Source organism: Ranitomeya variabilis, chromosome 4, assembly GCF_051348905.1.
Source record: "Ranitomeya variabilis isolate aRanVar5 chromosome 4, aRanVar5.hap1, whole genome shotgun sequence".
NCBI lineage: Eukaryota > Metazoa > Chordata > Amphibia > Anura > Dendrobatidae > Ranitomeya > Ranitomeya variabilis.
In genome coordinates, this window is record NC_135235.1 from 577801461 (window position 1) to 577816810 (window position 15350).

General features: G+C 46.8%; 1 protein-coding gene across 2 annotated transcripts in view; it reads right to left on the reverse strand.

Annotated features, from left to right (window-relative positions):
- The window catches only part of CHRNA4 (cholinergic receptor nicotinic alpha 4 subunit), a 304030-nt gene extending 290263 nt beyond the window's left edge, over nucleotides 1–13767 (reverse strand). Inside the window, exon 1 of one of the 2 annotated variants that reach the window (XM_077252940.1) lies at nucleotides 13678–13767. In XM_077252940.1, coding sequence (XP_077109055.1) covers nucleotides 13678–13729 — 52 coding nt within the window. In that variant the 5' untranslated portion in view covers nucleotides 13730–13767. Of the gene's footprint in view, nucleotides 1–2650; nucleotides 2810–13677 lie in introns of those variants that run through there. The other variant, XM_077252943.1, reaches the window with a different exon arrangement.
- Nucleotides 13768–15350: the final 1583 nt, after the last annotated feature.

Sequence of the window (15350 nt, forward strand, 5' to 3'; positions counted from 1 at the left end):
GGCCGTAGAAAGCCGTATAATACTGAACCGTAATATACGGCTAATAGGAGCAGCCCCATTGAGAATAATTGTGCCGTATGTAATGCGAGTTTTACGGACGTAGTTTCTGCGCTCTTACGTACGTAAAATACGCATGTGTGACGCCGGCCTTACAATGATGTCCAATGTAGACAATCCTTTGTGAGGTAAGGCTTCTTTCACACTTCAGTTGTTTGGCGTCAGTTTGAATCCGCCGTTTTCATCAAATAGTGGATCCGCCATTTTTTTTTGGCGGATCCGCTATTTTCCCATAGACTTGCATTAGCGATGGATTGTGACAGATGGTCGTCCGTTCCATCCGCCATGTGACGGATCCGTCGAAATTTGGCGGACGTCATCTAGACATAGGCGGACATTATAACGTTTTTTGTCTGCGCCAAAATGGCGGTTCGCGACGGATCCGTCGCGTCCGCCATTCCATAGAATGGCCGCCTATGGGCGACGGATCCGTCGCGACCGTCATTTCGGCGGATCCGTCACCCCAATCCGCTTTTTCAATTGCGCATGCTCCAAAAAGTAGATACTTTTCCGAGACAACCCCCAAGTAACTGATCCGTCAAAAAAACGGATCCGTTAGAACCGTTTTCTCAACAATTGTGACGGATCCGTCGATCCGTCACTATGTCGGAGCAGACTGACGCCAAACAACTGAAGTGTGAAAGAAGCCTAAGAACATCAGCAACACAAATCCAGAGTGTACATTACAATGTATCAGTGCAATTGAAATGCATCAGTCTGGAGTTTCAAAGAGGATCGTGTGGACTGGTTAGAATTGTAATAAAACCTTCACTGTGAGAAGTTTTAAAGGGGTTGTCCAGCCTTGGACTACTAGTTTACAGTCACTGTATGCACAGTAATTGCAGACTTGTGAATCCTAACACTGCGCTCTATGAGGATACTGCCGGAAGCAGCGAGTGCACGACCAAAAGTGTGCGATTTGCATACATGAGGTCACATGCCAACTAGACGAGCGCAGTCTTAGGGCTGTCCCACACGTCCAGATAATTCCGGTACCGGAATAAATCGGTACCGGAGTTATCCGTGTCCGTGTGCCTGGGAACTCACGGAGGCCATACCTGCGGCACACGTGTGCCGCCCGTATGGCGAGTGGGTACCACACGGAGCGTGTGGTACCCACTCTGCATGGTGCTGAAGCTGCGATTCATATCCTCTCTGCAGTAACGTTTGCTGCAGAGAAAATATGAAGAATAGTGTTAAAAATAAAGATTTAGGTGTCCGCCGCCCCCCCACCCCCTGTGCGCCCCCCCGCTGGTCAGAAAATACTTACCCGGGTCCCCCGTCGGCTGTCGCTCCTTCTTGGTCTTGCCGCGGCTTCTCCTGCATGCGGTCACGTGGGCCCGATCATTTACAGTCATGAATATGTGGCTCCACCTCCCATAGGGGCGGAGCCGACTATTCATGATTTAATTGATCGGCCCCACGTGACCGCATACAGTAGGAGGCGCGGCCAGACCAGGAAGGAGCGACAGCCGACGGGGGACCCGGATAAGTATTTTCTGACCAGCGGGGGGGCGCACAGGGGGTGGGGGGGCGGCGGACACCTAAATCTTTATTTTTAACACTATTCTTCATATTTTCTCTATAGCAAACGCTGCTACAGGGAAGATATGAATACCGGCTTCAGCACCATGTGGGGGGGACAGCGCTTACTGTAGCGCTGTCTCCTGCACGCACACGGACCCCAGACGGAGAATGTCCGTGTGAGGTCCGTGTTTTACGTGGACCCATTGACTCTATTGGGTCCGTGTAAAACGTGCGCTCCCACGAACACTGACATGTCTCCGTGTTTGGCACACGGAGACACGGTCCGCAAAAAATCAATGACATCTGCACAGATGCATTGATTTTTATGGGTCTACGTGTGTCAGTGTCTCCGGTACGTGAGGAAACTGTCACCTCACGTACCGGAGCCACTGACGTGTGAAACCGGCCTTAGGCTTCTTGCACACTTCCGTCGTTAGGGGTGCGTCACAATGCAGTGAAGCGACGTATCTACGGATGTTTTGAAAATAGTGGAAAACGTGTGCAACGGATCCTGTGTAATGAAGGATGCCTCAAATGATTTCCTGCCCGAATTTTAAGGTATAAAAGTCAGGAGAGGGAGAGAGGGAGGGAGAGAGAGAATTTTTCCCTGCCTACAAAATCCTTCCGGGCATGCTCAGATTGAAAAAAACAGGATACCTCACTGGATTCCAGTGTTTGATGGTCAGCGACGGGTCCTGCGTTCATAGGCTTCCATTATAGCTAACGACAGACAGCGCAGGATCCGTCGCTGAGCGATTTTCCGACGTGCAGAAAAAACGTTCCTCTGAACGTTTTATCTACCCGTCGGACCACTATTTTCTGACGGATCCAGTGCACGACGGATGAAACGGATGGCCATCCGTCACAATCCGTCACTAATACAAGTCTATGGGAAAATGCAGGATCCTGCAGAAAAATTTGCAGGATCCTGTTTTTTCAAAACTCGACGGATTTCGACGGAAGGAAAAAAACGGAAGTGTGAAAGAGGCCTTACTCAGTGCAAGTGTATTGAGCGAAGCCAGACATGTCTAGTCGGAATGTGGCTGGAAGTAAGCAAATCACATACCTGCAGTCAAATGACAACCCCCACTCTGGGCGCCCGCTTCAGAGATTCCCTACGGTGGGCAGTGGGTTCACTGTGAGGATTCACAAGTCTGCAGTCACACAGAGTGATATCAGACTTGTACCCAAAGGCCGGTAGCCCCTTTAAATCTGTGCAGGTTTTTCAATTCTGAATGCAAACACTTCACTGACAAGAAGAAGAGAACATGAATATTCTTAGGATATGTGTCCACGATCAGGATGGCCGGCGGTTTCGTCGGAACGGCAAACCCGCTCCGCCCTAAGCCCCGCCCCCTTCTGGGACGCGATGATGCCGGATGTGTTCATTGCACACATCCGGCATCATCGCACCTCACGCATAGGGCCCTGTGTTATTCCTTGCAGCGGCGCCGCAAGGAACACGGACATGCTGCGATCTTAAAAGACGCGCAGCATGTCCGAAGTCGCAGGGCCGACGGATGCGTGTTTCCATGCACAGTGGACACGGGATTTCATAAAATCCCCTCCACTATGCTGTAACATCTGGACGCTGCATGTTTGACGCTGCGGCCCCACGCAGCGTCAAACATGCAGCGTTTCCTGAACGTGGACACGTACCCTTAGGCTTTTAAGCACAAAGGACTCAATTCATGATTGCAATTGAACCTGTTTTTTGTTCTGTTCTTAGTGTTCTTTTTTTTTTTTTTGCTTGCACCAATTTTGCTGCAATTTTTAGGCCACTTTATGAAACAAGCAGCTGTTAGCGCTATATAGTCCCATAAAGGTTAAAAAAAAAAAGAAAGAACATTTTTAACTTTGCTTAAAATTCTTCATCCTTATGCTCCATTCTGAAGATTTGGGCAAAAAAAAGGAACCACGAATACCACAAAACAAAAAAGAAAAATGATTTTAAAAAACGTACATGATAAATCGGGGGTCAGAGCTTAGTAAACGGGAGAACTTTTCAAGGTGATTAAGCAGTATTTACTAAAAAGCAGAAATCTCTTGTCGTGCCATCCGGGTTCAGCCTGGGGTCCCATTATCAGAATACAGGCTGCTGTAAACTGCTGTCAACAGCCTGTAAGTCTGCAATAACATGCAGGCAATACTTAGCAATAATGTAGAGCTGCAATCCAATGTCAAGTAGGCATGTACCTAAGGCAAAAATGATTCTGGGGCAAATGATCCAGGAAGGGAAAGGGTGGGGTACACTCATTAAACACCCCCTGGTGAAGACATTCTGTTTAGCCATGGCACACTGTAGGTGGGGACCCTGTTATATTTTCTGCATTGGGGCCATGGAGATTCAAGTTACACCCTTTCATTACAAGACTCATCACGCCCTATCAGTCTACGGCTGATACTTATATGTGCGAACAGCTGATCCGCTACCCGAAGAGCTCACTTTCTTGTGCTTTCAGGCGGCTGCACCTGGGGTGTATTAGTATTCCACAGCACTAGGATATGAACAAGGTTGAAAGGAGAGTGTTTAATCCTCGGCGTTGTGCTGAGCCATATCTCCACTCCAGAAGGTGGAAGAAATTTGCCCCATGTAGAGAAGGCGAATGGCCAGCACGGCTACCAGGAGGAGGGGAGCACGGGGTCTCCCAGCCCCCACCCTCCTAGTTCTGTGCTCACATTCATTATAGATCTATTGAGGTGTGCTCCCCCTCTGGCTCCATATATTCCCAGACCCTATTGGATCAGCATCTGGCTGTGGGAATTGTGTGATGCCATTCAGATCTCAGAGCTCATTTCATTCTTCGTCATTCCTGTTTTATTCATTGCATATAAAAATTAGAAAACGTCATCATGACTCCCAGGTTCTCCAGATACCCAGTAGGCAATATCAGGAGCGAGTCTAGGAGGCGGCATGCTGGGCAGTATGGGGAGACATTATTGGGGGGGACCCTGTGAAAGGTCAGTATGGGTTAAAGTGTATAGAGGGGGCAATGTGTGCACAGAGTGTGAGGACACAGTACGGAGGGGACAGTATAGAGGGAAGTGTGCAAAGGGGGCACAGTACAGAATCTGGACAGAAAACATGATTCATTGTTACATATACTGTAGTTATATACAATAGGTTGAAAAAAGACAGAGGTCCATCTAGTTCAACCTTTCTCCACCAATTATATTGTAACTTTCTGCAGAATGTTATTGCTATAAATAAAAATTATTATTATTATTGAATATGCGTGACACAGTGTGAGGGTACAGAGGGTGCCCATTATGGAAAGGGGGGCAGCGTGGGGTAATACTTAAGAGATGGACAGTCTGGTGGTAATAGCTAATAAGGCCAGACAATGTGGCGGTTATAGCTAATCAGGGAGGACATTGTTGCAGTTATAGTTAATAAGGGCAGACAGTTTGGTGGTCATCTACTATATAATTGTCTAAGGGGTACATCCGTCTGTCTGTCTGTCTGTCCCGGATATTCATTGGTCGAGACCAGCCAGTGGGCGTAGACAAAAGGGCAGGGGAGGCCAGTAAGTATGCACAGCGAGTCCCCGCCCACTCCATACAGGCCCTGCCACAAGTGCTGTAATAGGGGCCGAGTGGCCATGAGGAGGGCGGAGCCGGCCGGGACCATGGGCACTGTTGGACCTACCCCGGCAAACAGCCGGTGTCTAAATTAGTGGCCACGGGTCGCGGCCAGCCAGTACAGGCCTGGCCAGAAGCGCCGCAAAGGGGGCAGAGTCGTCGTGAGGAAGGCGGAGCCGGCCTGGACCATGGACGCTGTTGGGCCTACCGCCGCAAAAAGCCGGGGACAAAATTTGTGGCCGCGGTCAGTGATGACGGTTATTCATGACGGCTGCGACAGCAGGAAACAGCGCAGCACATGCGGCGGTGACAGCTGCGGATGGAAGGTGAGTATATACTACTTGGGATGTGCTATATACTCTGTGGCTGTGCTATATACTACATGGCTGGGCAATATACTACGTGGGCTGTGCAATATACTACGTGGGCTGTGCAATATACTACATGGCTGTGCAATATGATACTAGGGCTGTGCAATATAATACGTGGGCTGTGCAATATACTACGTGGCTGTGCAATATACTACATGGCTGTGCATTATAATACGTGGGCTGTGCAATATACTACGTGGGCTGTGCAATATACTACGTGGCTGTGCAATATACTACATGGCTGTGCAATATACTACGTGGGCTGTGCAATATACTACATGGGCTGTGCTATATACTACGTGGGCTGTTATATACTACGTGGGCTGTTCAATATACTACATGGATGGGCAATATACTACATGGCTGTGCAATATACTACGTGGCTGTGCTATATACTACATAGCTGTGCAATATACTACGTGGCTGGGCAATATACTACGTGGCTGGGCAATATACTACGTGGCTGGGCAATATACTACGTGGGATGTGCTATATACTACGTGGCTGTGCAATATACTACGTGGCTGTGCAATATACTACGTGTGCTGTGCAATATACTACGTGGCTGGGCAATATACTACATGGCTGGGCAATATACTACGTGAGCTGGGCAATATACTACGTGGACATGCATATTCTAGAATACTCGATGCGTTAGAATCGGGCCAGCATCTAGTAGCTAATAAAAGTGGACAGTGTGGCGGATATAGCTAATAAAGGTGAACACCGTGGCGGTTATATCTAATAAGAGTGAACAGTGTGACGGTTATAATTCAGAAGGGCGAACAGAGGTGGTTACAGTTCAAAAGGGTAGATAATATGTAGACAATATTTTATAGACGAGGACAGTATGGAGCTATGTACCATCAGAAGAACAGTGTGGAGGTCATATTTGTGCAGGGAGCACAGTGAGGTGCAATCACTTATTGAAGGGCACAGTGTAGGGAGATATTTTTATACAGGGACATTATATGTGGGGGTGCACGTGCAGCGCCCCAGACCCAGAGTCCTGGTCGTTGCAGTACTGTGGCTCCGCCACTATGGGGAGCCATGGTACGTTCGATGGCACTGAAGGAGTTCATCTGACCAGGTATCACAGACACCAATACATTTCACAGCCGGGCCACCAGGGGGAGCTAAGGGTGCTATTCATTAGGCCACTCCTCACATACTGGTAAAACTGGGGGTCAGGCAGGAAGTTAGGAGAGAAAGCTGACTGGATAGGAACCAGGCAACACCTTGTGGCAGAGGGTGTTGCGGGAGATGATTCGGTAGGGCCTCTGTCAGGTTTGGGACCCTGATGGAGACCTGGCTACAAGAAAGAACGTCACGGGACCGTGCCTGCACAGAATAGCGGCGGTGCCCTAAGAAAGGAATAGAAGAGAGATATATTGTGCTGAGTGAGAAACGAAATCGAAGCAAATAGGAGAATACCAGTAGGAGTTGTGCCGTAAGATCGAGGCAACATCCTACTGAGGCGTGTAGCCGGTGGCCGGAACGCCGAGGAAGTATATAGACATCTAGATTCAAGCAATACTTCAAACCTACGGCAGGACAGTCAGTCTCAGGCGGGCTGTCTCAAATCAAATCACCTATGCAGTCTTGGGGGGCAACTTGTGGAGAGGGGCGACTCTAGGGTCCCGGAAGAGCTCCGAGCCTACCCGTCATACGGGTGCCGTCCTAACCAGAACATCGGGAGGGACGGAGGATTAGCAGAACATCGTCTAATCGAGTTGTGAGGGAACTTAAGAAACACACACAACAGTTGTGGGGTACTTTCCGTAAGCACAGCAGGGAAGGACTACAACACATAGCGCTAGAAGGAAGGCACTGATTTCCACCTGCAAAGCGAACTCTGGAGGTGCCATTGGACCGGCCGGACTTGCGCAGCCTGGTTATCTGGATTCCGGACTGAGGACCCAGAGATCTTCAGTAAAGAGGTAAAGAGACTGCAACCTGGTGTCCTCGTTATTTACCGCGACCTGCACCCCACAACTGCACCACTATCATCACTCACTGCAATGGACGTCCCTCACTGACCGGCAGGGCCACGGACCGGGTCTAGCCACCGTGACAACCCCAGAGCAGAGACTCAGAGGCCCGGTACCGGGTGCCCCTTGGCCCTGCGGCGGTGGGGGCGCTCCACACGCATCACAGAAGCAAAGCGTCACGAAGATAAGCATCGTGATACAGCAGTTATTCCATGGCAGTTAGTCAGGGCAGGAGTCAGGTAACCCACACTCTGTTCTCCCTTTTATCCATGTGCTTTATTCCTATCCTCCTATGCTCCCTTGCAATCCACATTCACCGCCCAATACCCCCTCCACCACGACTCATATATATCAGCTCCTCTCTCCTTCCCTCTCCCATGTACAGCTCCCATGTACTTCTCACCTTCCTGAAAAACCTCAGCCCATCTTGCCCACACACTGCACAAAAAAGCTTCATACACTTCCAAAAACTACTTGCTTTTTATCTTCTTACTCCTACTGATTTCGGGGGATATCTCCCCCAACCCCGGTCCCCCATCCCCCAACCGCTACCCTACCTCATATCAAAACCATACTAACCTTATCAATATTACTTGCACTCCCTCATCTCTCTCTTTCAATTGTGCCCTTTGGAATCCACGGTCTGTATGTAACAAGCTTTCTTTCCTGCACAACTACTTTGTGAACAACTCTCTGAATCAGTTGGCCCTCACTGAAACCTGGATCCAGGACTCTGACACTGTCTCCCCTGCTGCCATTTCCCATGGTGGCTTACAATTCTCCCATTCCCCGAGACCCACAAACAGACCTGGTGGTGGAATCGGCATACTCTTGTCCCCACAATGCACGTTCCAGGTCATACCCCCAGTTCCATCACTCTTATTCCCTTCTTTTGAGTTCCACACCATCAGGCTCTTTCGTCCCCTCTCCCTCAGAGTAGTGGTCATATACCGGCCCCCAGGCTCACCCACCCACTTGCTGGACCACTTCTCAGCCTGGCTGCCGCAATTCAGGTCCTCAGAACTACCAACCCTTATCCTGGGAGACTTCAACATCCCCATTAACAGCCCCACTTCCACATCTGCATCCCAGCTTCTATCACTAACCACTTCTCTAGGCCTCTCACAGCTCTCAACCTCTGAAACACACAAAGACGGTAACACCCTGTACTTGGTCTTTGTCTGACTCTGTTCAATCTCCTATCTAGATAACTCTCCGCTTCCCCTCTCTGACCACAACATTCTATCCTTCACACTCATAATTCCTCGCCCACCCCAGCACTCTCCTACCTACCACACATTCAGAAATCTACATGCCATTAACCCTCATACACTTTCAGAATCCCTACACTCATCATTGTCCCCAATCTTTTCTTTTTCCTGTCCTGATCTGGCTGTACATCACTCCAATGACACTCTTAGAAGCACCCTTGACCAAGTAGATCCCCTCACCCTCAGAACCTCCAAACACAGAGTGAAACAGCCCTGGCTCACGTCACAAACCCGATTTCTCCAGCGATGCTCTAGGAGTGCGGAACGCTTACGAAGGAAAACTCACACACCAGAAGACTTCATACACTTCAAATTTATGTTAAGGACCTATAACTCTGCCCCTCACCTCGCCAAACAGTCCTTCTACACCACCCTGATCTCCTCACTATCCAACAACCCCAAGAAACTTTTTAACACCTTTCACTCCCTCCTCAGGCCAAAAGCACAAGACCCTATCACAGACATTTGTGCTGATGACCTGGCTTCCCACTTTATAGAGAAAATAGACAATATCCGTCAGGAAATCCGCTCCCAGGCACCAACTGCAATGACTCCCATCCCTCCCTGCATTTCCCCTGACTCACTCTCCATATTTGATCCCATCACAGAAGAAGAAGTCTCCAAGCTCCTCTCCACTTCTCGTCTGACTATGTGCACCACCGACCCCCATTCCCTCACACCTCCTCCAGTCTCTCTCTCCAGTCGTCACAACTCACCTAACTACAATTTTTAATCTCTCCCTCTCCTCTGGCATTTTCCCCTCCTCCTTCAAACACTCAATCATTACTACATTACTAAAAAAAAAACTACCCTCGACCCATCCTGCACAAACAACTACAGACCGGTCTCCAATCTACCCTTCATCTCAAAACTTTTGGAGCGCCTGATCTACTCCCGCCTTACCCGTTACCTCTCCACTCATTCCCTCCTAGACCCTTCACAGTCTGGTTTCCACCCCCTACATTCGACAGAAACTGCACTTATCAATGTGACCAATGACCTTCTGACAGAAAAATGTAACGGTGACCTCTCTCTGCTCATTCTCCTCGACCTTTCTGCACCTTTCGACACTGTTGACCACCCTCTCCTACTCTCTAGGCTCCAGTCACTAGGCATTAAGGACACTGCACTCTCCTGGTTCTCCTCCTACCTTTCTGACCGCTCCTTCAGTGTTCTGTTCTCTGGCTCCACTTCATCTCCTCTTCCTCTCACTGTTGGGGTACCTCAGGGCTCAGTCCTTGGCCCCCTTCTCTTCTCCCTCTACACAGCCCCAATTGGACAGACCATCAGCAGATTTGGCTTTCAGTACCATCTTTATGCTGATGACACACAACTATACACGTCATCCCCTGACCTTACTCCTGCTGTACTACAGAACGCCACTGACTGTCTGTCTGCAGTCTCCAACATCATGTCCGCTCTCTCTCTGAAACTCAACCTCTCCAAAACTGAACTTCTTCTGCTCCCACCTTCTACTAACCTATCTAAATCTGACATTTCGCTCTCCGTGGGTGGCACCATAATAACACCCCGGCTGCAGGCACGCTGTCTGGGTGCTATGTTTGACTCCGATCTCTCCTTCACCTCCCACATATAATCTCTTGCCTGTTCGTGCCGCTTACACCTAAAGAACATCTCTAGAATCCACCCTTTTCTCACCGTGGAGACAACAAAAACCCTCACTGTCGCCCTAATCCACTCCCGCCTGGACTAATGCAATGCTCTATTAATTGGCCTTCTTTCTCCAGTCTATCCTTAATGCGGCAGCCAGGGTTGTCCATCTGGCTAATCGTTACTCAGATGCATCCGCTCTTCACCAGTCATTACACTGGCTGCCCATTCATTACAGGATACAATTCAAAGTACTTGTTCTCACCCACAAAGCTCTCCACAGTGCGGCACCCCCATACATCTCCTCCCTCATCTCGGTCTATCGGCCTAGCCAACCGCTGCGCTCTGCAAATGACTTTCTACTAACCTCTGCACTTATCCGTACCTCCCGACTCCAAGACTTCTCCTGCGCTGCGCCAATCCTCTGGAATGCTCTACCCCAAGATATTAGGACCATCCACAACTTGCATAGTTTTAGGTGCTCTCTCAAAACACATTTGTTCAGAGCGGCCTACCACGTTAACTAATCAAAGTCATTTTATGTTTTTGTGTGTGTAGCCCATTCACTATCTCCATCTACCCCCCCACCCCCTGAAGATGGCTGGACCATCATTGTAAATACACACCTGTACTTTGTATCGCCCCCACCTCATTGTAGATTGTAAGCTCTCACGAGCAGGGTCGTCTTGTTTTGCTTTATTGTATTGTTAACGTTGTTACCTATGACTGTTGTGTTTGAAACTGTTAAACTGTAAAGCGCTGCGGAATATGTTGGCGCTATATAAATAAAGATTATTATTATTTATTATTATTATAACAACACTGGTATTTTTAAGGAAACAGTGTGAGAGAGTTTTTTGTGCTCGCCATGCATGTTTTTGACTGTCACACAGCCGCGACCCATGCAGCTGCAGCGCCGAACAGCTGATTATCAGGATTGCTCCAGGTATCCAGGTTACCAATGCAGCTATTCGGTAAGCTCTATAGCTATTTGGATAAGCTCTTATCCGAAGCTATTCGATCATCCCTACTTATTATCACTTATCCTTTGGCCACGTTCACACGTTCAGTATTTGGTCAGTATTTTACAACAGTATTTGTAAGCCAAAACCAGAAGTGGAACAATTAGAGGAAAAGTATAATAGAAACATGTCACCACTTCTGCATTTATCACTCATTCCTGGTTTTGGCTTACAAATACTGTGGCAAAATACTGACCAAATACTGAATGAGTGAACATGGCCTTAGGATAGGTGATTACTTGTTTTCACTGTAGAACCTCTGTAACTGCATATTTGCTACTGTGTAATAGTCACAGGTCAGGGAGGGGTTAAACGTCAAAATTTAATCTCTATTGGAAATCAAGAATCTCCCCTTTATTGATGTCAGAAAGAAAAAGTTACCTCCATACACAACACAATCCACTATACCAAATTTTGCCACAACGTGACCAAACTACATATTATCACCACACAGTGACCGAATAATACCACATACAGGGGATAAATGCCACCACACCACAACTAGACCACATATTACAACCACATAGTGACCCAATAATACCACATACAGGGGATAAATACCACCACATCATGACCAAATCACATATTACCACCACCTAGTGACAAAATAATCCCACATACAGGAGATATATATCTCCACACCATGACCAGATCACATATTACCACCATATAGTGACCAAATAATACCATATACAGGGGACAAATATCACTACACCATGGCTGGACCACATATTACCATCACACAGTGACTGAATAATATTACATACAGGGGTTAAATAGTGTCAAAACATGACTAGACCCCATATTACCACCTCATAGTGACCAAATAATACCACATACAAGAGAGAAATACCACTACACCATAACCAGATCACATATTACCACCACATATTGACCGAAAAATACCACCTACATTGGATAAATACCGTCACACCATGACCAGATCACATATTGCCACCACATAGTGACTGAATAATATCATAATACCATATACTGGCAACAAATACCACTACACCATGGCCGGACATATATTATCACCACAGTGACTGAATAATACTACATACAGGGAATAAATACAGTCACACCATGACGAGACCACATATTACCACCTCATAGTAACCAAATAATACCACACATAAGAGAGAAATACCACTGCACTGTGATCAAGTCACATATTACAACCACATAGTGACCCAATAATACCACATACAGGGGATAAATACCACCACATCATGACCAAATCACATATTACCACCACCTAGTGACAAAATAATCCCACATACAGGAGATATATATCTCCACACCATGACCAGATCACATATTACCACCATATAGTGACCAAATAATACCATATACAGGGGACAAATATCACTACACCATGGCTGGACCACATATTACCATCACACAGTGACTGAATAATATTACATACAGGGGTTAAATAGTGTCAAAACATGACTAGACCCCATATTACCACCTCATAGTGACCAAATAATACCACATACAAGAGAGAAATACCACTACACCATAACCAGATCACATATTACCACCACATATTGACCGAAAAATACCACCTACATTGGATAAATACCGTCACACCATGACCAGATCACATATTGCCACCACATAGTGACTGAATAATATCATAATACCATATACTGGCAACAAATACCACTACACCATGGCCGGACATATATTATCACCACAGTGACTGAATAATACTACATACAGGGAATAAATACAGTCACACCATGACGAGACCACATATTACCACCTCATAGTAACCAAATAATACCACACACAAGAGAGAAATACCACCGCACTGTGATCAAATCACATATTACAACCACATAGTGACTGCATACTGCAATACTGATCATTAATAAAAACCACAATACTAATAACACTAATATTAGAACTGGTGACATTATGCATAGTAGCTCTGTATATAGTTTTAGTGTACAGGAAATGCAGTGATCACCAGTCATATTATACACAGGAGCTCTGTACATAGTATATAACGTATAATGTCAGTGTACTGGTAATCCAGTGACTCACAAGAGACATTATACACAGGAGCTCTGTATATAGTATACAGTGTATAGTGTCAGTATACAGGTAATGCAGTGATCACCTGTGACATTATACACTGGAGCTCTGTATAAAGTGTACACGTAATACAGTGACCACCGGTGACATTATAATATACAATGTATAGTGTGAGTGTACAGTTAACACACTGACTCACCAGTGACATCTGCAGTAGAAGTCATTAATCTTCGCTTTTCTTCTTCATTCATTGCAGGCCGCCATCACTTTTTCCAGTTAGGATTTGTTTCTGCAGAAAATAAGACACAATTATATATAGCTGATTGCTTCCAGAGCACATTACCCACTCTTTCTCCCAACTTCTACACTACGGCAGATGAAGAAAAAAAGCGACATAGTGCCGCCCTGCACAGTAACATGACCCCCCTTTTGTTCCCTTCTCATGGAAGACAGTATCCTCAAAAGTAAATTAAATTACAGTAGTAATATTGTTCCCTGATTGGCCCTTACAGTAATTACTTATTTAAAAAGGTCCCAGATCCTGGGATCCTTTATTTAATGTCCCCATCTTAGACCCCTAAGTTGCCTCAATCCTGGACCACAGGTCTCTTTAATAAGGTCCTCATCCTGGGCCCCTTTGTTTAATAATGTCCCTATCCTGGGACATAGTCCTCCTTACAGTATTATGGGCTTCACATAGACCTTCATACAGTATTATGGGCACCACCTAGTCCTCCAAACAGTATTATTGACACCACATAGTCCTCCATACAATATTATGGGCACCACATAGTCCTCCATACAGTATTATGGACACCACATAGTCCTCCATACAGTATTATGAGCACCACATAGTCCTCCAAACAGAATTGTAGGCAGCACATAGTCCTCCAAACAGAATCGTGGGCATCACATAATCATGTAATGCTTCATACAGTATAATGGCCTCATATATTGCTCCATACAGTATAATGAGTACCATATTTTGCTCTTTACAATATAATGTGCCCCATATATTGCTCTATACAGTATAGTGACCCCATATATTGCTCCATACAGAATAATGGCCCCATGTATAGCTCCATACAGTATGATGGGCCATATATAATGCTCCATATAGTATAATGATTGACATATATTGCGCCATACAATATAATGGGTCACATATTTTACTCCATGCAGTATAATAAGTCCTATATGTTGCTCCATACAGCATAATGGGCCCCATATATTGCCAAATACAGCATATAATGTCCTCCATATAATTCTCCATTCAGTATAATGGCCCCATATATTGCTACATACAGTATAATGGCTCCATATAATGCTCCATACAGAATAATAGGCCCCATATAATTCTCCATACATAAAAAAATCAACTACTCGCCTCTCCCATTCCAGGCAGGACCGGTCTCCTCAGTGCCTTCTATCTGTCTGCAGTGCTCGGCACAGAAAGCGTGCTGTAGTGACGTCATTGTGCCCTCTGCCCTGAGATGTTGCAGAGTCGAAAGACGCTAAAGACACTGTAGTTGCTCAACTGCGAGGAACAAGGAGAGGTGAGTATTTGACAGAGGGAAACCCGGTGTCAGCACTCGGCTCCCCTTACTCTCCTGCTCCATAGCGTCCCATTGTCTCCGACGGCAAGTGAGCTCTACTCCGTTCGTCCACGGCCCTGCATAGCGACTCCCAGCCCTGGTCGTCACAGTAAGGTTGCACCCTGCGTGCACCGCCCCTGCCTGATCTTTTAAAGGGTCCATGCCCCTAAAAACTGTATCCCCTCCCACTCTCTTCTCTCACTTGGGTGGTACCCCGACAGGCCAGTCTGACCGTGAAGCTGTGTACTGGAGGGGGTGCCAAACTGAATTTTTGCCC